This window comes from Vanacampus margaritifer, chromosome 2, assembly GCF_051991255.1.
Source record: "Vanacampus margaritifer isolate UIUO_Vmar chromosome 2, RoL_Vmar_1.0, whole genome shotgun sequence".
NCBI lineage: Eukaryota > Metazoa > Chordata > Actinopteri > Syngnathiformes > Syngnathidae > Vanacampus > Vanacampus margaritifer.
The window spans coordinates 42,194,416-42,219,030 of NC_135433.1; the positions used below are offsets into that span (position 1 = coordinate 42,194,416).

Below are 24,615 nucleotides of genomic sequence, written 5' to 3' on the forward strand. Positions count from 1 at the left end.
TTCTTCTTTTTTTAACTAACTGAAAATACATTTTATGTTAACTAAACTAACTACAGTATAATTATAGCAAAAATGTCCTTCGTTTTAGTCTTTTGGTAATTAATTTAATGCATGAGCCTTTAGGGATGATTTTAACTCTTTGACTGCCAGACGTTTTCAGAAACGGGATGTCGCCAGTGCCAGCCGATTTAAGCATTTTGACTGATCTTTCAACGTCCACAGAAAATGTTGTGTTTGGACTACTGCTTGAAACACACATACTACCAAATGAAAGATTGAACTCTCATCTTTCATCAGGAAAAAAAAGTTTGTTTCTACCTTATTCCGTTCTTCAGTAATCAACAATAGAAAATGGTTAGTTTCACCGAAATGCTCTGTTTTGAAACAAAAAGCGGAGAAAAAGAGCTTTTTGTGAAACGATGTTATTTCATGCACTCTAGTGAACTCTACACTTCTTTTTGTCCATGAATGATGCCACAAACACCTAAATAGTGCTTTACTTCTGTAATACACCACCACCAACAATGAAAAAGTGTTTTTAGATTGCAAAATATGTTTATTTCCATTCAACAGTGTAACAATTTGACAAAACAATTTCGCAAACTATTTACAAATGTGTGCAACTGTGGTACTATTTACAATTATGTGGATGTTTCAAATACAGTTTTTCTTTTTGTAACACTCCCCTGCGTGCAAGGAGACGGAGCAGGATTTGCACAACAGATACGTTTCACTTCGATTGTCCGTTTCACGTGCAGACGTTACACTTTCTTGACGGCCTTTTTTTCCGGGGAATAGCAAGTAGCAGACTGTACCCACTCCTCCGATGAATATGCATTGGACTCGGGGCACTCTTCGTCGTCCGATTGAACGTCCGCCTGAGCGTGCTCGGTTGTGCTCCGCATTTTCCGGTGTTAGCATCGCTAGCCCGTGAACCTTTATGACGTCGTTTGCTGCCATCTAGCGCCAAAAATAGTCATTAGGCTAACTAGATCTGCTTGAAACTTTCACCACTGCTGGCCAAGGCTTTCCTCCACCCGTTTCAAAAAAAAATAAAAAAATAAAATTGGATGACGTCTTTTAACGTCATTGGCGGCCCTCCGTAGATTTTACTTGACGTATTTTAACGTCCATGGCAGTCAAAGAGTTAAATGTGATTTTAAGTAGATTATTTTGATATTAACCGGAATACAAAAGTGACGTCATCTAGCAGCAGCCAATAGAAAAGCACCTTCAGATGACGTTGCTCCCATGGTGTTTTTTTAAATATTGTGTACAAGTGATACACTTTTTTTTAAACTAAAACTAATATTGAAACTAGCTAAAACTAAACTAAAACTAAGCATTTATGAAATAACTCAAACTAATAAAAACTACCAAAACCACCTTGAAAGCTAATTAAAACTAACTAAATTTAAAAACCAAAACTCAAAACAAAATAAAAACTAACTAAAATGAAAAGCTTTAATAACCCTGCTCAGGATGTAGAGACGGTCGTCCAGTAATCAGAAGGTTGGCTGTTGGATCCCAGCTCTCCCCAAGTCATGTGTCGTTGTGCCCTTGAGCAAGACACTTTGCCTTGAGCAACACGCATTGCCTCCAGTGCCACTCACACTTGGGTCTGAAAGGTGCGAATGTTTGGTGGTGGTCGGAGGGGCCTTAGGCGCACATTGGCAGCCACGCTTCCGTCAGCCTGCCCCGGAAGTACCTTAAGTAGCTTTACCGCCACCAGAGTGTGAATGTGTTAGTGCATAAATATTGTATCCATATTAAAGTTTTTTTGAGTGTCCAGAAAAGCGCTATATAAATCTGATACATTATTATTATTATTATTAGGGTTAATAAAGAATTAATTTATTTTTATTACAAATATATCCAAATATCAGCTCAGTCAACCTCACTAAATAATTTTAAAACCAAGCTTAAAACATATTTGAAAAGTCAAAGTCACTAAATCTTATTCTCAACCACAGATATTATATATATTTATCTTATATTCCTACAATGTTTTTTTCTTCTATGTCCTCGATGTACTAAGGCTATTTTTATTTTTTTGTATACTGAATATGAGCATGTATATTGATTGAACATGAAGATGTATAATGAGGTGAGATCATCCAATGTTTCTGATTATGTTATGTTGTTTTGTTTTCTATGTGCAAATAATAAATAAAAATAGAAAAAATCTATACAAAGTTGCTCATATGGAGGGTGCTGTGTGTGGATGGTTGATTCACCTGTGATATACCCCAAGGGTATGTAAACTTTCAAGCACAACTGTTGCAATTTTAAGGGGAAATGTCATTTTGGGATAGATATGTCTTTATACAGTATATCTGTCATTGATTTTTTTTTTTTTTTGGTGGGGGGGTATGTTTCAAAAGTACTAGTGGTATCGGTACTAACTGGCATCGGTACTGATGACTACTCAATAGTTGAGTACTTGTACTATACTGTGCAACCAACAGCCCCCCAACTCTTAAAAATTCATTGGCTGTAAATGCAGTTGTTTGTGCAAATGCACGCATGTCCTCATATATGTTGAGGTTGACATGGGGATTAGTTGTCGTTGAGCTCTTCTCCATTAAAATAAGTGATTATACTGTGGCCTACATTCAAAAGACGTCCTTGTTGGCTCACGCTGGAAGCCCCTGACCTCCCCTGACCTTGTAAATACTGGGGCGTGCACTTACATCTGCACTCAAGTATTACCTAATTGTGCAAAGAAAGAGCAATAAGGTTCCAGTTTAGTTAATGAAAAAGGAACAAGGGTCCTTTTCCTGTTCAAAATCATATTCCCTCTGCTTCACCTTCACATCATTTGCATATAAATGAGAAACATCACATTATTGCTGAGGGTATGTATTAATAAAAGAGTTGTTGAACACGATGAGGTATCGCACAGGAGTCATGAGCTGAATAGTCAGACGAGAAAAGCAAACCTTTTTCTTTCATTTTTTTTTTTCTCCCGTTGTGCAAATCCATCATATCACCCAGCAGTCCTCCAGGAACTTTAATCGTGCTTTTACAAATTCTCCCCAAACCTCAGCACAAAAGCACCACTGGGATACAAAATTGCTTGACCTTGTGATCCTCTCTTATCTGCTCGCACGGCTCTGCTGTGCTCTGAAATTGAATTTGGGTGGCTCAGCAGGTGTGGACAACCTGAGCGTGACTGCTTGGACTAGTCGTGCTTCCTAACGTTGCAAGAATGCTTACGCTCATTGAAGTAACATATTCCCAGAGGTTAGAATTTGAGAAGAAGTCTGTATCCTCAACTGCAAATGTTCATCAATCTTTAATGCGTGCTATAATAATAATAATTACAAAAAGATTGTATAAATTGATCTATTTAATGGATGTTAAAATTATGTGTGCCAACTATTATTAGTGCCAAGTTGTGATCCCTGATTAACAGTGAGAAAATTCAGTTGAAAATTGTATCAGGTGGAGAAGTGGAAGAACATTTACTGCATTGAATTACTGCAGTAATAACGGCAGTCGTGGGTCAAGTAGCCTTTATAAAGACTTTGTAAAATCAGTTTGAAGTCTAATATAGGACTGTGAGCAACCACCATCAGAAAGCTAAAGCCTCCCATTCTCATTTTAAATGTAAAATTGAAAAACTCATTGAGCAGTTCTTGGAAAATAGTTATTCTCCCTCTACTGGAGGGTGTGGACGGGAAGTGATGAGGACCACTTCAATGCTGCATTTTTTTAAAGGCCACTGTCATTCATGAATTTATTTTTTATTTTTTTCAATTTGGGGCATTGAAGTGTTTTTTTTTTTTAAAGGTGCTGCAAAATTTGATCTTCACTACTATGCACTGTAAATAAATAAACATACAAATAAAATGCATTCATCATCTCTTGCCGGTAGTGGACCGTTACATGATGTGGAATCAGTGCTGTGCTGAATGACCAAATAGAGAGTCCTGCGCGCTACTCTGCTTTCCTCTGCTGGTTGTACTTACAAATTACACTCTGCCACATTTTACTACCACAAGCTAAAAGCCTCAGCACACAACCAAAAACGGTGTGATTTTACCCTTTGGCGTGATGTATGATGTGATGATAATAAAGCTGTGGATATGGACACATATTACTCTACAGTGTGTCTTTATTCACCAATCTTGAATCACCGTGCCACCAAATTTTACAGTAGATACTTGAAACAATTCTCTGGTAAACTGTAATGCGTATTGATTTGTTGAACTTAAATGAGACCGACTGTACCTTTTTTACTGGAGAACTTTGTACTCCAATCTGTGGTCCATGTTATGAAATTATGCTGTACAGTCCGTCTCTGTATTGCAGCAGAAATTGAGAGGCTCACTCATTTTCTATTGGCCAGCGATTATCATACAAATTGATGTTGACGACAACATGTTGTTGTTTAAGTATTTGAACACAAGCTCTCTTCAGATGGAATTGAAAGCCTGTTGAGTTCAAGGTACAGAACATAATATGTTCTTGTTTTGTACATGCTGTATGTCATTAACATTTCATTAAATCCAAATAGCCTGGGCAGCCTGACCTTTCTTTTCTGAACTCTACCGATACCAGCGCGTTTTTAATTTACCTTAGGCAGTTGCTGGCTGACTCTTTACAAGCATACTATGTTAAGTCAAAAAAAAAAAAATTGTTTTTTAAATGCTTCTTTGTGTTTTCTTCGTTTGACAATATTTGCATACCTTAATAATTAATGATAAATAATTATTTAAATGGTATAGTACCAGTCAGTAATCAATGTTCACTGTAGGCCTACCTGTCCCCATTCCATGTAATAAGATGATGAGATTTTTTCCCCCACATTGTGCAATCATTTAAAATTGATCTGCAAAATAAAATATGGTCCTCACCGAATCACCTATTTTTGTAAGTCTTAAGGGCATGATAGCATTTCACCCCAGGGGATGGATTTGCTATCATTAATGTAATTATCCGAATGAAAAAAATGCTGTTTAATTCTCTGGTCATTATTTATAATAAGATAATACTGTATGATGGCAGTGATAGTTACTGTAAGAAGATTACACATCTTGATTTTTTTTAAAGGGTTGCAGCTGGGAATGAAATGAGAAAGCATTATTTAGCCAGGCATGTATTGGGTTTATAGTACATGTGAATAATTCATATTCTGATTTTTTGGTACGGTACCACAGAACTTGCTATTCATCATACAATTTCCATCAAACTAGTTTTGTCTTTTCTTTTAATGTGAGAAAATCACTTGCAGCCCATTTACCACAATGTTCTCTGTCTGCAGTTATGTCTGTGAATAGCAAACAGCTGTGGGTGATTTGATGTAGCACAAATTCATGTTCTCTAAATACTTGAGAGCTATTATGTCCAGGTAAACTAATATGCAGACCACAGAAGGAAGTGTAACAATGTTTAATTTGGAATTTGTAACAATACAACAAAAAGTGCTGGACTAGGCCAGGAGAAAACAGCACAAAAGGGGATTGCAACAGACAAGGGAAAAAATAAAACAACCAAAATACACCTGTAGCGATTATTTGGGTTGCCGTAATGGCGAATGAGAAATTTAGACGGTACTGGGGGGAGTTGTAAATTCCTCAGCAACCTCTGGGGGCACCGCGTTGACTTTGCTTGTTTATAGGAGCAAAATAAACGATAAAAATCCTATCATCAAGTATTCATATTCTGAAGTTGCTACTTAAGTCAATCATGGAGTTCTTTGCTTCAATAAGAGAATTACTAATCCACTCAGGAAACAAAAATGATTTGGCAGAAATTTAATTTCTAGACAACAAATGTATTTAGTAAACACACACCTATATCAGTCACAGCCTAACCTATTAATAAAACGGAATAAAAATGTGAATCAAAGATAAAAACAAAACATGCAATTTAACGAACTAAGATTAAAAAAAAAAGGTAGATGAAACAGGTAGATGGGGAATAGAGATGGAAGCGTTTTGACCTGTCAATCCTTTTATATTTGAATTAAAGCGCTGCACCAGTAGTATATGGTCAGATTGCAATGAAGGCGCGCTTACGGACTGGTTCAGGTGCACGGGAGAGAGCGCGAGAGAGACTCGGCGAGCGTCGATCCTCAGTTGAAGAAAACAGTAGTTCCCTGTTCCCTACGTTGTAGTTGACTTTGGCCGGGCTGAGACGTCTTGAGTAAAAGGCGCAGGGCTGGAGCACCGAGTCGACAGGGGAGCGTTGAGACAGCACAGCCCCCTTTCCTGAATAGGATGCCTCAACCTCAACAACAAATGGAAGAAGAGGATCAGGATGGCGTAACACCGGCGGGCATGTAAACAATCCCTTAAGTTCCACAAACGCCTCCTCTGCCTCCTTAGTCCAACGAAACTAGAACTTCGTAGACATTAACTTAGTAAGTGGTCTCACCCTTTCACTAAATTTCCCGATGAAGCAACGATAAAAGTTAGCAAACTTTGTTAGCAAACCCCCAAAATGAAATGAAAAAAATTCTTAATTGTTTGGGTGTGGAAGGTTGTGGCCATCCCAACACTGGACGAATCTTCGCGGGATCTGCCCGAAGCTGCCCATGTTCAACCACAAAACCTAGGAACTGGACCGAGGGGGAGTTGAACTCGCATTTCTCAGCTTTCATAATCAATTGACTCGTTAATTAAAGGAGAGTCAATATTTAAATTAATTTTGAGTGGAACCTGTGGAGCAAAACTGCGGAGTTTTATCAGGACAACAGATGAGAACCTCGTTGAATCATTCGTTAAAGTGAAGGCTGTACCCTTTTTACAATTTAGTGAGTTCTTTGTTCAGCTTAGAGATTCCTATAAATTGATAAAACACACACACACAGTAGAGAATCAGGTTTTGATTTTGTGCACGTTTATTTTCTAATCTATTTGGGAAAATCTACTTGGAACTTAAAAGAAGCAAAACTCTAACTACTGTGATAGGAAATAAAACAAGAAAAAAATGATAAAATAATCAAAGAAAACAAAAACAAGAAAGGAGAAACGGTTTTAACCGAGGTGATGGATTTCCTAATCAAACCAACATAGGACCCACATTTAACCTAGTTGTTTAACCTAATTGGATGCACCAATCTGGTTAATGTTTGCAAAGTTGCACTTACAGAGGGTCTTAGTGTTGGCCCGAGAAGCGCAGACCTTTCTTTTTTTGGATCGGAGTTTCGGCCAAGCCCGTTTTTTGAAGCAGAGATGAAGAGAGAGAGAGAGTTGTCCGGCTGGGCAGTTGAGCCCCACGGGAGTCAACCTGCTGACTGGAAACCTTTTTGGTCGGGGCCTCAGAGTGCCTGTGTTGGCACAATCCGTTTTAGCCTGTGACACATATAAACACTTTTCTAGTGTTAGATTTAACACTCTTAGTTAGGCATGGGAATTGATAAGATTTTTCCGATTCCGATTCCGTTTTAGATCAGACTTAACGATTCGATTCTTTATTGATTCTCTTATCGATTCTTTTTTTGAAAAAAAAAAAGATGAATAAACATAGATTAGCATTAAAAAAATGTCTTAGTTGTATCTGTAAACAGGTGACATGTTTAAAAGTAACATGGCCTAACAAACCCAACAGTGAAGATTTAAGGTCCACATTTGAGGACTACGTGGGGTCCCCAGAAAAGAAAGAAAAAAGATTTGAAAAATAAGCACATAAAAAAAAAAATCATCTTCTGTAGAAATTTAGAAAATACAACCTAGATTATTTTGTGACTATAATGTCTAACTCCAGTAACATTTCAACACTAAGATAAACGCTGAGCACTCAAAAACTCCTCCTCCCTGTGTCGGTCAAAACAGACACAGCCAGTAGACTGGTGTGTGACTCCCGTGAGCAGAGTCAGTGTGGTCGTGTGGAAGTAGAGAGTGTTGCTTTTAAGTCATGATTCGTTCTGTACATCTTTGCACGTTTTGCAACCTTGAATGAACCCTGATGAAGAAGGGGGGAAAAAAACACTCGCTGGCCGCATTGTGTACCCTCGCAAGCCAGCGCCGTTTAGTGAGATACAGGCTTTAACATTAACAGTTACCTGTACTAACGGCACGTTTCACATAAAGGCAAACTGGCGCTAATTTATTACTACCCGTACCTGGAGTGTTGATAGGAGAGAACGCTTGCGTTGCTGGTGGCCGTTGCTGCTGTATTGATCCCACCGGGACTCCGGAGCGCTCACAAACACGACAGACAGTCATCGCATGCTGCGTGTGCAAATGCGTTTGCATAGTGTTCGTGTTTCCTCCCTTAGACGGAATATCCCATTTGAAAACAATGCAAGTTGGCCTGCCATGTTTGTTTGCTTGGTGCACACGGAAATGTCCCGCGACTCGCGCGCGTGGTGACGTCATCGGCCCACACAGAACCGATAAGGGAATCGTTAGCAAAAACGATGCCAAGGAATTGAAACGCTGGGAGCCGGTTCTCAACAAGAACCAGTTTTCGATTCCCATCCCTACTCTTACTGTTAATCTAACACTGGCGATTCAGAGTGTATTGAATCATTCCTGACACAGTTTAGGTTTATATTCCACAGCAAATTTTGTGCCGATGGGCTTCGCTTTCATTTCATTGTTGATAGTTCAAGCAATGTGATACAGATGAATCTTTGCGTAAAACTCAAGAGATATCATTCATAATAGAAAATTTTAAATCACATTCTTACCAATGACATGTGCATGTAGCCTTTCTCCCAAACTTGTAAAACCATACACCATACCCAATGGAATTTTCACCATAGAGATAGAAAATAAACATGAAAATGCTACAGGGAAATCAATGTTTTCAAGTTAGGCGGGTTAAGCGAGTGGCAACGTAAGATTGCCGCCGGTGGCTCCACTTCTTCTGCCGATGAAAAAGCGGCATTGTTAGTCCATTCATATATAAATTCGTACCTGAGATGGATTAAAACGGGTGAATTTTAGCTGCTTAATTAATATTCCACAAAAGCAATATTAATCCAATTATTGTGTATTACAAATGTTTTTTTCTTGACTTCCTCTATAAGTGAGTTAGTGAAAAATTGCTTGTAATAACGGTTCAAATGAAAGATTTGCCAATCCGATACAGATTTTCTGCCAAAATGAAAGGAACAAATCCATTTAGCAAAAAACATGAAGTAGACTTTATTTGCTGTTGTGGACCGAATAAAATGTGGCAGGCCAGATCCAGTCCCTGGGCCAATTGTGTCGTTAGGTTTATTTTAGATAGGCTCAAGCCTAGCTAGAATGTTCTTAAATGATTTGGTTGTGTTAAAAGAAAAAAACAAAACACTAAAAAGATCAAAAACCTCCATGCTTCGGTTGTGAGTCTTTGACTGTGGGAAGTTGGCAATTTTTCATAGTGCACTTGAACGCATCAGCATTCTGACGTTGCCCACTGACGCTTAACGTTCACGTGGGTTTTGATTATGATTCATGCACGCTGTGAAATGAAAGGATTCTTTTTACTTTACATTTACTCTCTTTTTTTTTACTTCACAAGAGTATTTATGTTGTGTGAACACCATCCTGATGAGAACTAGCGTTCACTTGATCCAATCCATGCAGTCCAACTGTGTGAGCGTGACGCCATCTTTTGGATCACAGAAACGCCATTATTGTGACACGCTGACCTCATTCAGGCCTCACACACACCACAAGCCACCTTGGGCAGCACAGTCATTGTGCTCATCAGTCAACGTCCTGCTCTTGTGTGGGGGTCATTGTGTAACAAATCTTCAAACTATGATCTAGCGCTACATTTGTGACCTGTCTTTTTGCCCGGACGTTGTCTGCCTGGCACTGGGATCGAGAGCATGATGAGAGGGTGGCTCATCAGCTTCTGGTGTCGATGATGACGGAGGCTCTCTGCTGAAAGAACTCGAAAATTTATCAAGCACCTGTTTTGAGTTTAATCAAGTGACAAGCGGGAGGATATTACTAAAGCCATTGAGTTTTTAGTCATTTACAAGCAAGACCAAACAAGCCTCTGGACAGCGTTTCAGGATGGGATGCAGAGATATTCAACTCTTTTTGATTCCTTCAACTACAAGACCTCCGTGCCCTTGAGCTATGTCCGGCACCATGCCTGAAATGGAGGTCTCCTACCAGTCTCGTCGCACTTTTCACCAACCACCAAGCCTCTACCTGGACCTGCTCCAACAGCGTTCCCTGGAAGACCAGACTGAGCTGTGGTGGTTCCGAGAGCCACGCCAGTCCCTCGTGTGTTACTGCGCTTCGATCGCTCTCATATTAGTTTTGGGCCTGGGTGGCGTCGGCTTCCTCTCCGCTACCAGCTCCGGCATGTCCGGTGAGTGGCGTCTCGGGGTGGGCACCACCCTGTGCCTCCTCTCCCTGGCACTTCTGCTCAAGCAGCTTCTCAGCTCCGCCATTCAGGACATGAACTGCGTGCACAGCCGTCGCCGAATCGACCAGCTGAAGAGCGGCGGACGGGCTGACCCGGTGCTCATCCTGGTTGTAGGTTTGGCAGTGATGCTGTGTGGGACCGTTTTACTATGTGCGACCAGGATCAGCAATGGAGGAGAAGGCAGCAGGGACATGCTGGTGTCCGGTCTGGTGCTGATAGCCGCAGGACTTGGCATGACTCTGGCTTTAGTGGCGTACAGTCTGCTGGGCCACCTTGAGAAAAGAAGGGCGCACACCAGGAGGAGAAGAGCGATTAGCACGCGGAGGCTTGGAGATGGGTCAGTCCGTGTCTTCTGTGTCTCAGCAGGACAGATGAACCAGGCCAGGAGAGAGCCTGCCTCCAGCAGAAGCAGTCTGATCTGAGTCAAAGCAACTATGTACTGTATGGTTGATCCTTGGAATTGAAACAGGTAATACTGTAAAATCCAGTGACTAATCATGTTTAATACACACCCTGAAATCAGTCATATTTACTTGAAAAACCTAGTAAAGTTTTTTCACTCAGAAATTCAAAGTCAATTTTACAAGGAGAGTTTTGAGTACATTTTACCAGTTTATTTAAAATAAAAAAAACTCATGACTTTCAGCTTGGGAGACAGCCGCTCTACCACCTGAGCCACTGTTTGCCACTATACTGCATTACTGGTGTGTCTAAAACGAGACCAAAAACTTTTTTGTTGGTGTAAGGATTCCGCCCGACACTCCCCACCTGAACGTTGTAGGTTTGTTTAGTTCGTCAACCCTTAAGTATCTTCTTCTTCTTTTTTTATAAACTGGTAAAATGTACTAAAAAAATCTACTTGTAAAATTTACTTCAAGTAAATATAATTTATTATCCATCCATCCATCCATTTTCTTGACCGCTTTTCCTCACAAGGGTCGCGGGGGTGCTGGAGCCTATCCCAGCTGGCTTCGGGCAGTAGGCGGGGTACACCCTGAACTGGTTGCCAGCCAATCGCAGGGCACACAGAGACAAACAACCATCCACACTCACAATCACACCTATGGACAATTTGGAGTGTTCAATCAACCTGCCATGCATGTCTTTGGAATGTGGGAGGAAACCGGAGTACCCGGTGAAAACCCACGCAAGCACGGGGAGAACATGCAAACTCCACCCAGCCCGGACTCGATCTCACGTCCTCTGCACTGGGAGGCGGACGTGCTAACCAGTCAACCACCGTGCTGCCATCATTTATTATAATATATTAAAATGAAATAAAAAAATACATTAGAATAAAATATTTCAAGTAAATGCTACTCTTTTTTTTCTTTTGTTGTGCATAATATGGTCCCCCGATTTGTTAGTATCCTCCTTTATTATCAATATCAGAGTGAATATTATGAATAAATAAAGATTCAAAACATAGCAAAAGAGTGCAAAAGCTTTTAATTCCAGGTTTAAAAATGTGCTCTTTTCCCATACCTGTGTTCAAGGTCTTTCAACGTATTTAAAAAAAATCCTGTTTTCGAAAATATTGTTCTTGCACTTTACACTGTTCTAATAATTTTAGTATGCTATTTTTTATTTCTTGACTTTGCCTTTAAATCTTTTTAACTCTGTTCATAACTGCTTTTAAATGTACTTTTAATGGCAGTTTGTGGAGCATATTCAGTTATGTTGTACATGAAATGCGCTATTAAATCAATGATTTTATTTATTTATTTAATTTCATCTAGGTATACTGCTTAGGTACCGGTAAACGTCGAAACATTGTGAAAAAAAATTGTTTCTCATTAAGCCTCCTGTATAGTAAACCCCTGATTTGGGATCATTATTAAAGCAAATAAATGAGTGTTATTCACAGAATTTTACAGTACTTGTCATTACATCACCACTAATATATCACTTTCATTTTCATGTTCTCCTTCATACCTGTACATTGCTGTTCTAATTTCAAAAGGTACCCGTACCGAGAGTTGCTGATTTTATATATACAGTACATATTTTTTAATCCTAATTTTTATTTACATTAATTTCAGTAATATGAGGATAACATTTTGGTTATGATAATTGTGATGTAATGTTCATACTCGTTCATGTCTAGTTCCAGCATAGCCAATTATTTTATAAGTGCAAATAAAAATGCGTAGCAAACCTTTCTTAAAGGATTTAAAACTTTTCTAATCATTGTCCTACTTAACACAAAGGCAAATTATGTTTGTGTTTAGCATTAGCATTATGCAATACTGCATCGATATGTAGCATCATCTCAAAACATCCACTTATGTCCACCCCTGGCAAAAATGCTCACAATTACTGGTGCATACAGAAAAGAAGCAACAAGGGTCACAAATGTTGACATGACTGGTGACAGGCACACAATGCTCTTTAATTCCAGCACAACCTGCCTTTTGTTTTCTCTCTACGTTGAGTGGCTACCAGGTTTTTCAAAATTATTAGAGTATTTTTTACTTTTTTTTTAATGTATTGCTATTTTTTAATATCATCAGTATGCTAAGTCAGAAATATTCTTTACAATAATAACAAAATCCACCCCTTTTTATTCATCTCAGGAGGCAGCCATTTTGCCTCTTGTCAGCTGAAGGTGACATCACAGGGCCTCAGGGCTCAGCTTGTTCACATGTCCAAATCCAGGTGAGCCATGATTGGTCATTAGCTGCCCCCTTAGGCACTGTGATGCCATGTCAACAGCAAGTGGCAAAATAGTCGACCGGGGGGATTTTTCTGTTTAATTCATATTCCACAAACTAAATTTTAATTAATCAGAATGGCAAGTTAGGACTAGTGGGGACGCATAAAACATATTATTGTCAGCAACATTTTTTTACTTGACTTTCTCTTCCATAGTTATATGGCAGGGACGGTATTGTTCAAAAAGACACTTTTTGCCATTTAATGAAATCACATGACCTCCCCTATTGAAACCGAAAGGTTCAATGAATACTGCACTGAAAAAAAGAAGACATTATTGTAGTCATGTCAATTTGCTTTGCTCTCTTTCTACAGCACTAATTAAGAGGAGATGCACTAAGAGCCAAATTTCAGCCAATCATTATGAAGTTGATGCAACACCACATTGCTCATATGAATGGACACTTCCACCATCTAGTCTCAAGGCACAGACGTATTCATTCCTCATTGGATTATTTATAATACACACGGTCACACCTGGATTCAATTTTAGGTTTAGCTTGAAATGGTGGAAAAGCAAAGGGGAGTTAACAAATAGCAAAACCGAATAACGTTATTCATTAACACTTCTGCCTTATGGGCATGGCACGGAAAGGTAGACGTTAGGGCATATCCTGCAACCTTTGCCCACTAAGTTGTTCTTCAAGAAGGCGAAACAGGAGAGGAAGAACAACAAGACCCTTTAAAACGGAAACCAGGAACTTTAAATATACGGCACACTCAAGAGTTTCCACTTGGTGAGTTGTTGCTAGTTGTTTTTCTTGTTTGTTTGTGGTTAGGACAAGTTAGTATTATGTGACTTGGTTGATTTGGGTCAGTCAGATGTTAGCATTTAGCTGCAGAAATCTTTTACCTATGTTGCCATTAACTGTTTATTGCTTCAAATGAAACCCAGACAGCCTAAACATACAGCAGAAGTAAGAAAGGGGGGGGGACTGTCAATCAATCATTTGTCCTGATTTTCAACAATGCGATGGCCTGATTTGATAACGGATGCATTTCTTGTTAGGGTTTGATACAAAGAAAAGAAAAAAATCAATATCATATTAACATGATAATATTCACGTTTTAATGTTAAAACGTGATCAGTCAGTTTAAACGGCTGTTTGTATCAGGGAAATAAGATCGAGCCTCTTTCTTCCTAATTCCTGTATAGTTTGTATTTAGAAAAAATAAATAAATTTCAAGTCACTGCTGGAGTACTTTTTGTATGTCATAAATCAAAGTTACTTGCAACAACGCTACTCTCCTATAATACTATAAAAAAAAAAAATAAGGCCAAGTGTTTGACAAGATAGATTTAAAAATAAGATGACTCTGATAGCAGTGACCTGAACCAGAAGAAATGGCTGCTTTTTATTTTGTTCAGGAATTTAAAAAAAGAAAAAAGAAAGAAATCGTATCACTGGTGTCGGGCCAAAACCTATTGTACTTCCAAAATTGTCATTTTTTTCAGGAGACCTCAAATTTGGCATGTTTGCTCAACCATCAACATTGCATCATCAAAGAGGAAAAAAAATGTCAACACTTCACATTGGTCATTCATTTGTAAAAATGACACCCACACGTGTGGACTGACCAAAAGTACAGATTTTTGAAAAAATATGAAATTTGCCATATTGAGAATTGACGCCAGCGATATTAGAGCGTGGGATAAAGGGAAGTGGAATACTTAAATAATATAACAAAGGTACCTTAATATTTGTTTAAATAAGACTGGACTTTTGTCAAGAATTTATTAACTGTTGATCGAAAATGTATTTGAGAGAACAGAAGGAAACGAAAGATGGCGGTAATGCATTGCAACGGATGCCGACTGCCGATAAAAGGGAAGTCAACCCAAAATGTTTCTTGACAATAATATTTTCTATGCAGTAGTATATATATATATATATAGTACAATAGTCTAAACATAGTACTCTGATTAATAGTGCATTGAATATGATTAAAGCAGTAAAGTCCACCCGCTTTTATTCATCTCTGGGGTGGCCATAATGCCAGCTGTCAGCTGAAAATGACATCACAGGTCAGGACCAATCACAGCTCAGCATGTGAAAGGTCACGTGACTAAACTCAGAAAACAGGTGAGCTGTGATTGGTCGTGACCTGAGCCCTGAAAAACTATGATGTCATTTACAGTTGACAGTACGTGACAAAATGGCCGCCCCGTGAGATCGATAAGAATGGGTGGATTTCGTTGCTTAACTCATAAACTCAATATTAATCAGAATGCAGTGTTTAGAATAGCGGGGGCACATTGTATTGTAAATAAATTTTGGGGGTTGACTTTCACTTTGATTAAACACCAACAAAGAGGAAGAAGTCGTACTTAATCACATAACTTGATAACTTGTTAAAACATGAAACGTATCACATTAAAATGTCAAATTTACCACGATATTGATGTTGAACTTATTATTGAAAAAAAATTCTGAACTATTGCCAATTCATGGCTATCAAATTCATTTTGATGTTTCACTGGACAGCATTTCCTATAATGGAAAAGCAGATATGAAAGACGGAAGGCATTTCTATTATCCTGCGGGAAAAAAAGTGTTTTGTCTGATTAGGTTTCCTCACAGGCTGGAAAAATGTTCAATTGGCTCTGCAGCATCATTGTGTTCCTGATGAGAACAGCACATTGTGCAACTGTATACCAACCTGAGAATCTCTCGCAAAGACATCTTCTGATGGAGGACGGTGATCTTGCCAACAGTAACGCCACTGACACTCGAGGTAAGTCAATAGTTACACACATTTTACAAGATGTGTTGTAGAACTTTGAGCTCTGACATTTGATTTACAAGAATCCTGTTTACAACGCTGGTGCACTGCAATCCAACCAACACGCATTTATTGTTTTATATTATGCATTTTTTCTCCCACCGTCTTCTCAGCTCTCACCAATGACGACAACACCCAAAGGTCGACCCAATGGTCCTATCTGGCCGCTGGACTGGGCACGGCCATTGCTGTCTCGCTTGTCATTGTGATGTCGGTCAAGTTCCGTCTCTTGCATCGCTTTCTGGCCAGCTACAGACACTCTTTGCTGCAAGAGGCTGACGGGATCAGCCAGTACGGTCAAGAGGATGCGTCCTTCCCAAGCAGTGTGTCAGGTAGAGTAGGTGCGATGAGAGGGACCGTCGGCACACTGGAGGATGACGACGACGGCTTCATTGAAGATAATTACATCCAAACCAGTGAGAAGGAACGGGCGGAGAGGGAAAGAGATGAGGAAGAGGAGGAGTATGAACTAGAGGATAGTGATGATGATGATCTGCAGTTCACAATTGGATGAGATACAGTAGATGAGAGAAATGTGTTGTTGTTGTTTTTTTTGCTAACTTTTATCACTTGACAGATGCAGACGCACCCAGCATAAACAATGTTAAGATTAATATGACTGTGTCTGAACCTGTGAACCTGTCCAAAAGTCAATTAGCCCAATTAACTCATTCACTGCCATTGACGATTATCGATGTCAAAAATTAATTTGAACAATTTCTATCAATCTAAATTTTTTCACTTTTGTTAACAAGAGTATGAAAATCTAGAATTTTTTAATTGTGAATTTAGAACAGATATAAAATTAGTGATTAATCATGAGTTAGTTAGTAAGTGAAGTCATGCGATTAATTACGATTAAAAATGTAATCGCCTGACGCCCCTAATTTTTAATAATCTTTCCTTTTGTTTTGTTTCTTTAACTCATGTCAGGCGATTTAAATTTTTGATTGTAATTAACTGCATGACTTCAATAGTTAACTCACGGTTAATCACAAATTTTTATATCTGTTCTAAATGTACAGTATTTTTTTTCTCTAGGTTTTCATACTCTTGTTAACATAAGTGGAAAAAATTTAAACTAATAGAAATAGTTCTAATTCTTTTTTTTACGTTTTTTACGTTATAGCCGTCAATGGCAGTGAATGAGTTAAGTTAAATTACATTTTTAAAAAACTCTAAACTTTGTAAATGAGAGAAAGAGAAAGAAATAATCAACATCGTGGAAATTACATTTTAGGCCATCCCTGAAATAAGGGAAATCTGTGATAAAGAAAAACCCGATTTAAATACACTCGAGGCACGTGTTTATAACTAAAAAACTTATCATCACACATTATTCATCAATAATCATAATGTTAACCTACAGCTGTCTGTTCCTGTAGGCGTTAAAAGCAGGATTACAACGTATTTCACGTTCAATAATCTTCAGCAAAAACTAGGCTGAGTTGGGGTACTTCCTGTTTCTTCTTTTAAATTTTATGTCAAACCAAACAGTGTGCTGCCACCTAGTGGTCGACAATGGAAACACCTCAAATATAACAGGAGGCAGAACAACAAAGTTACAATCAAATGTGCAAAATAGCGGGTCTGTGAACCAAGAATCAGTGGTGGGGGCGTGGGGGTGACAACATTTTATGTGAGGATGGAGTCTGAATACAGAAATGTATTTTCACTATGTGCGTTTGTGACCTCGTGGTATAAATGGAACTCTCCACTCTAAAAATCCCTGGCACCACTCAGTCTTCCATGAATCAGAAAAGCAGCCTGCTCACTAACAAAGAGACAGACCAACTCACCTTTTTACAGTTCTGGGAACACTTTGTTCTTGGAATAGGATTGAATTCTGCTGAGTGACATTCATGTTTCAGTATACAGAATATAGTTTATATGAGCACAAAAAATGTGGTCCAAGACATTTGAACTTACTGTACATAGGGGCGTCTCTGGCATGAAAAGTTGAGTGGGGCACAAAAGTGGGCACTTTACATCCACTAGCAGCAAAGCCTACACAATAAATTCTAATTCAATTCAAGATCACAATCCGGTGGAAAAGCGCTATATAAATGAAGTAGCCTAGCATTCGTAGCCTTACACAGGATATGCTAAGGCTATGAATAAAACCTTCGAATGGTTCAAAATAGGGCTGTGCAATTAATTGAAATCTAATTACAATTTCAATTATTACACTCTTTTCAAATACAAAATTGGCATAACTGTAAAGAAATATAAAAGATTATTCATACTCATTTTGAGTTCTTTAAATGTATATATTTGCTCCTTTTTTACTTTAAAATGACAAATTTAATAAATATTGTTTGCTCCAAAAGGAATTTGCATAATTACAGTATTTCAAATAATTTTATTTGGCTTCATATTTTGAAATGTTTAAACTTTTTCTTGTTTTGTATTAAAAAAAAATAATTTAAATAATTGTGATTTCAATTATTACCAAAATAATTGGGATTACTATTTGTTCTATAATCGATATAATCGAAAAAGTGTAAATTTGTATCTGTAAAAGTTGTGATTTGTACCTGTAGAAATGACAACTTGTAGTCAAAGAAGTTGCCACTAGGAGTCACAAGTGTTTTTTCTGCTGCTGTCCAGTCACGTGAGTTTTGCACCAAATATCTCGCTACAAATGGTGCAAAACTGATTCGTACTTGTAGAGCGCCGTGATTTGTACTCGTAAAGAAGAGGGCGGGCTCTGGAGGATTTGGGCGGGCTAAAGCTCAACCTCATTGGTTGAGCGAACGACAGTGGGTTGAACTCAAATGACGCCCATGCACAAACAGAGTAGCCACCGGCGGACCACACCAGTTTACGCGTCATTTTGGAAGAAGAGGACGTCCCAGGCGTGAAAATTTCAACATGGTTCAATATACAAACACCGTGTGGAACAGCTTAAACGTTGGTTGACATGCAGAGCACTCAAAGTGGGCAGAAAGAAAGAAGTTTTAGTATGAAGGTAAGATTTATTGTACAATCAAAGCTCGTAATCCGGTGCTAGCTAGCTCATCTTTGAGTGCTCTGCAAAATTGATAACTTATTAGCTATAAAGAAGACCAATTATGAGCCTGCATAGTGCTCAACAGTGCCATCTAGAGGGGCCCGGCCCCACTGGCCCCAAATGCAGAGGCGTCACTGAAAGTACAGTATATATCTATATCTATATGTGTAGCGCAATATAATGAATAATAAAACCCAATTGACTAAACATAAGAACAACAATTATGACTTCTTTTTTTTTACCAGATGAATTTGGAATTGTCTGTTTCCCGTTTACAATATTGGACAAGTATATGGCGGTTACATCTACGGGAAGTGAAAAAAGTAGCGACGGAGTTGGTCCCCCCTCAAATAGCTTTTACTCTTTTGGGAAGCCTTTTAATGAAGATGTTGGCGGAAAAAAACATTTGTGAAATCTGAGGGTCTGTTGCACAAACAAATTGAATTCACGTGTGTTGTTCATGCTTCTCATTTTTCTCCATTTGGCTAAGGGTGACGTCGTAATTTGTTTTGTTGCAAAAAATAAATATTTTCACGACTTTATTACATATTCCAATGTTGACCTTTGAGGCATATTTTGGGGTGGTGTTTGACTTTTGATGTTCCACTGTGTATTCGACCACAACAAATGATAAAAAAGTCAACAGTCATTTCTGCTTTTTTGTTCTCATGTAATTCTCACGTGAAATGAAAGACTTACATGGCACCTCAGTGTCTTTATTTTTATTACTTCATATCTTGGTTGAAGTCAGCTTCATTTTCTAACCAGTTCTAAACACAGCTTGTACCTGCCTCTGCAGAGAGAAAGTGAAAAGTGATTTTGCTACTTTGCTGCTACTGAAATTGCAGAGAGAGAAATATATCAGCAACAATGGAGCCAGCTCCAGCAAAAGAAAAGAAGTGTGGGAAATAGATGGAAAAATGCTGCATAGCAAAACGTCCAAAGTGGAGGTTTATTTTCTGATTAATATACGAAACACGCAGTATGACAAACTGAATGCAAATGCAGAAATACTGATTTATGTCAAGAAATATAGATTTTTAATACACATTGCACCACTTCCATGTTATAATTTCAGACTCTTTACTCAGGGAAATAACAAACATTTGAACTAAAGTAGAGATATTTCCATTGTGTTTTAGTTGTCGTGGGGGGAGCCGGGACTGTGGACCGGTGGGGTTCCTGGCGGGCCTGCGGTGCCCCGTCCTGCTGCGTTGGGTTGGGGGCGCGGGCCGCGTCGGGGTGGGGGGCGCTCCTGCTCCTGGGTTTGCTCTCCGGCCGGTGGCCCCTGCGGGGCCCGGGGGTCGTCCTTTGGTGCTGCCGCGGCCTGGGGGGCCCTGAGGTGTTGCGCTTGCTCTGTCCTGGCAGGGGTCGACGGCTCCCCTCTTTGGTGGAGATTTTCATGCACGCCAGATCCACCACACCAGCATCTAGCAAAACTCAGACACAATCTTCCTCAGGTCATTGAATCGGTGGAGGCTGGTGTCTGCGTCTGTCCTTCCTTCCTTTCCTCAGTCTCTCCTTTGGTCTCTTGAGGTCTCCCTGATTTGTTGAAATTTAGATGTTTCTGGGGTTGGTGAAGGAAGTATCTTGGCAAAATTACAAGAGTTTTGTGCTATTCAGAAAAATGCCATTGTGAAAAACTGGGCATGCATAAAAAAATGATATTGTTATGACTAATGACCTTGTTTGAGCCTCTAACTATGTCATATGAAATATTCAAATTAGTCTTTTATTTTATATATATATACAGCATAGTTGGTCTTGCTATTAGCATAATACTGCTATTATTGTCCATAGGGGGCATTAAAAAAATAAAATAAAATAAAAACTATATATGTATAGATATGTCTGATGCCACTGAACATTTTGAGCGGTTGAAAGTCAAAAAATATTCATAAATGACTAATTTATGTCACTTCAAAGGAAATGCCAGATTTTGGCAAAATTACAAGAACTTAATCAAACTATAATAACGCCCAGGGGTTAAAGTTAAAGAACCACTGATTGAAATTCTTTCTCCGCATTCGAAAACTGCCATTGTGTGAAAACTGGGCATGCATAAAAAATTTTATTGTTATGACTTATGGACTTATTCAAGCCTCTAAATATGTCATATGAAATATTCAAATTAGAATTTTATTTTACATATATATATACAGCATAGTTAATTTTGCTGTTAGCATAATACTGCTATTATTGTCCAAAGAGGGCATTAAAAAACAAAAAAAAAATTTTTTTAACTATATATGTATAGATAGGTCTGATGCCAGTGAACATTTTGAGCGGTTGAAAGTGAAAAAAATATTCATAAATGACTAAGTTATCACACTTCAAAGGAAATGCCAGATTTTGGCACAAATTACAAGAACTTAATCAAACTATAATAACGCCCAGGGGTTAAAGTTAAAGAACCACTGATTGAAATTCTTTCTCCGCATTCGACCCATCCATAACGCTCTCACTTGCTGAGTGAATCTCAAACTCCACAAGGATTTTCTGATTGCAGCTTTATTCATTGATTGACCTTCACAAGGTTATGAATTGCTTTTTCATTGCAATTAAAATGGATGATTATGAAATACGAAAGAATACTTGGTGTATTTTGAAAAGGTGCAATCAAGTGATGCCTTCATTGCTGCTCCAGTGCTGTAAAATCTAATGAAAACAAGGCCACTATGTATAAGAATGATGGCGTGATGATAGGGCTGAACAATTTTATTAAACAAATGAATTGCTATTTTTTTGTCAAATATTGCAATTTCGATGTATTCACAATTTTCAGTTACAGTTACAGCAACGTTTCCAAACATGACTGAAAATGACATACCATCAAAATATTAAAAGCTATTACTCGAATAATGCACGAACACAAAAGAGGTTGTGAGAGAGAGGTACTCTTTTAAAATGGTTCAAGTTAAGGCAAGACCTGTCATGGTTTGGGTTGGGTTTTTGTCTTTGATCACTTCGGTTGTGTTTTCCTTGTGTTTCTTGTCAGTGTCTGTCTCGTTTAGTATAATCATGTACACCTGTGCTTGTGTTCAGCCAATCAGTTCCCTCACCCACGTGTATCCTGTCCAGTTGTCACTTGTTGTGTAATCAGTTGGTGTGTATTAAGGCCCCGTCCAGACAAAAGCCACTTTCAATGTATCCTCACAAGTTTCTTACCGTTTAGGCCGTTCGTGCACACGATGGCGCGGTTTCGGAGCTTGAAACCGATCACTTTTGAAACCGGGCTCCAGAGTGGAAAGATTTCAAAACGCGCCCCGTACGCGTCCGTCTGGACAACACATGCAGGATACTCGTCTAGTGAGGACGTAATGGTCGCACATTGATGACGTATGCGCCAATTCTCGCCATTCTGTCAACAACAATGGCGAATAGCCGTGTCGTAGTCGTTTTGCGCAGCCTCCTTAGCTTGCTTATGCTTTTGCAGCAAAATATTTTGCTTCTTTATTCCCACGTTCAACAAGCGGTGTTTTACTTGAATCACCCGCCATTGTTACTTCTCCTGTCTTTGTCTTTTTTATGTTGTTTTGATACATGCAAAGCCATGTTTGTTCTGTAGATTGCAATAAAGTTAGAAAAACAAGTGTTCATCTTCTTCTTCTACGCTTTCCGTAAACTCCCTGTGGCTGCGCTACAGCGCCACTCCAGACTTGGCATATACATTGCAGCCGTTAAAACGTCCTCAGCGTCTTCTTTTGGACACACGCAAGTCTTGAAATGCTTCTGTGTGTACGGGATTTGTTTGAGGAATGAAGCCAGCTTTGCTTCCGTCTGGACGGGGCCTTAGTCTCCTGTTTTTGTTTGAGTCTTTGTCCGTCCATTGTCGTTTCCCGCATGTCTTGCCAGTTCCTCGTCATGCCACTTGATTTTGCTTCGATTTAGGACTTTGTTGTTTTTGTTGTTTCCTGTCGGCACGTTGTGCACCACCTTTTTGTTTAATTAATAAAGCCCTTTTGCTTTGGACTTTACCTCGGCCTCCTCACTCTGCCTCCCCACACTTGGGTCCAAAACCCCAGCCACCCTAACAAGACCTACAGTACTGCTTATTTTTACTGTTTGTACTATCATGTTTAAATATGCAATAATGTGTAATAGTCGATGTAACCAAAAATGTTTTACATTTTGTACATATGTAAATGTTCTTTGAAAATAAATGTAATATTATATGTAAATAAATATCTTCCCCTTACTCACATATTTTTGCTCTAGACTTAATTGCTTCAAACAGAGCCTGAGGGCTTTGTGATAAAGTGTGAAATTCATATCATGGTATTAACTCTTTTGGTCTTTTTACTGTAACGGTGCGTGTAAAAGTGTAAAAAACATAATGTAGTATTTGTAATTGATGTAATTGTAAAAAGGTAAACATTTTTTGTTAAAAAGGGTCAGAAAAACATTACGGTAGCCCCAAGAGGTTTATATATATATATATATACTGTATATATATATATATAAAATTCTGCATGGATATTATCAAATGATTTTTCTTGTTTGTTGCAAATTTAAAAGACTCAAAATAATTATCAATTTCAATCAAAGATTAATTTACTTTGGACCTCGAGCTTGCCGTCATGGCTGACGTCAGCCATTAGCGTGCTCAGTCCAACTGTAAAGGCTAATGTATCCGTCATTTTGTTTTCAGTCTAGAATACATATTAATTGTTGTACGAATGATCTGTTCCTAGCTACTGGCTCTCTGCCTTAACGCGGTTTTAACCAGATTTCTATGAAAAGTCTATTGTACGCCCAAGCAATTTGGATCATTCCTGGCTCTGCATTTCACATGAGCGATTAGCATGCTTAGCGACTCCCGTTTGCCTTTTTGAAAGCGCCACTTTTAGTAGGGTAGTTTTTTTGTCACCACGGAGGAGAGTATGGAGGACCAAAACTGCCCAAGAATAAGACAAAATAATAAATAAATTAGAGCTGTCAAACGATTAAATTTTTAAATCAGATTAATCACATCTTAGAATTTTTATTAATCAGGGTTAATCACTTAATAAAAAAGGCTTTTTTAATCACAATTTTTTCCCCGCCAAATTTGAAGAGCACCGGTTATGTGTTAATTCTTTTAACATTTAATGTTATGAGGACGTCTTCAACATTTTTTGACCCACTGCACACGCTCATCAGTTATATACTAATTTACATAATAATACATAATTTAAAATGGAAAAAAATGACCCCAATATTTTGACGAACAAATGTTCTAAATATGATACGAAAACATTTATTAAATGCTTTACTTGAATGCACGTAATTATGTTTATTGCTAAAACACAACCTGTGCTACCTTAAACGTAACCTTAAACCGCTGTCACGCTAAAGGATCATCTATGGTCAAAATGAATAGTGCGATTAATCTGCATAAATTCATGATTAATGCGATAATTTTTTGTGATTAATTAATCATTTAACGGTTTCACTTTGACAGCACTAATATATATATATATATATATATATATGTTTTTATTTTCACTTTTAGTTATTTAGTCATTTATTTATTTAAAATTGTGGGCAGTTTTGGTCCTCCATACTTGTGTGTCTGTTCACCGCTGCTCAATCATTAGATTTCATTAGATCTCCACAATCTAAAAGGATCTGACACATAAACAGTATTAGAAAAATAAATACATGTCTTAAAGATAGCTGGAAATGAACACATTGTATTCCCCTGGACATCCTCAAACTGCCAATAATGCAAGCACAGCATGTACTGTACATGCACCAGGAAAGTCATTTGCTTCTTTCCCACGGACAGAAACACT

General features: G+C 38.4%; 2 protein-coding genes across 4 annotated transcripts; both read left to right on the forward strand.

Moving 5' to 3' along the window:
- Positions 1 to 9,449: 9,449 nt before the first annotated feature.
- tmem125b (transmembrane protein 125b) lies at positions 9,450 to 12,136 on the forward strand. The gene is made up of 2 exons (XM_077558424.1): positions 9,450 to 10,795; positions 11,263 to 12,136. The coding sequence occupies exon 1, from the start codon at positions 10,032 to 10,034 to the stop codon at positions 10,746 to 10,748; it is 717 nt and encodes a 238-aa protein (XP_077414550.1). The 5' UTR covers positions 9,450 to 10,031; the 3' UTR covers positions 10,749 to 10,795; positions 11,263 to 12,136.
- A 1,465-nt stretch (positions 12,137 to 13,601) lies between these two features.
- LOC144045002 (uncharacterized) lies at positions 13,602 to 16,407 on the forward strand. 3 transcript variants are annotated; one of them, XM_077559761.1, is made up of 3 exons: positions 13,602 to 13,778; positions 15,612 to 15,777; positions 15,939 to 16,407. In XM_077559761.1, the coding sequence occupies exons 2-3, from the start codon at positions 15,633 to 15,635 to the stop codon at positions 16,337 to 16,339; spliced, it is 546 nt and encodes a 181-aa protein (XP_077415887.1). In that variant the 5' UTR covers positions 13,602 to 13,778; positions 15,612 to 15,632; the 3' UTR covers positions 16,340 to 16,407. The 3 variants fall into 3 exon arrangements, with proteins under 3 accessions (XP_077415887.1, XP_077415888.1, XP_077415889.1); XM_077559762.1 differs by having other exon boundaries at positions 15,624 to 15,777; XM_077559763.1 differs by lacking the exon at positions 13,602 to 13,778 and adding an exon at positions 14,630 to 14,731.
- Positions 16,408 to 24,615: the final 8,208 nt, after the last annotated feature.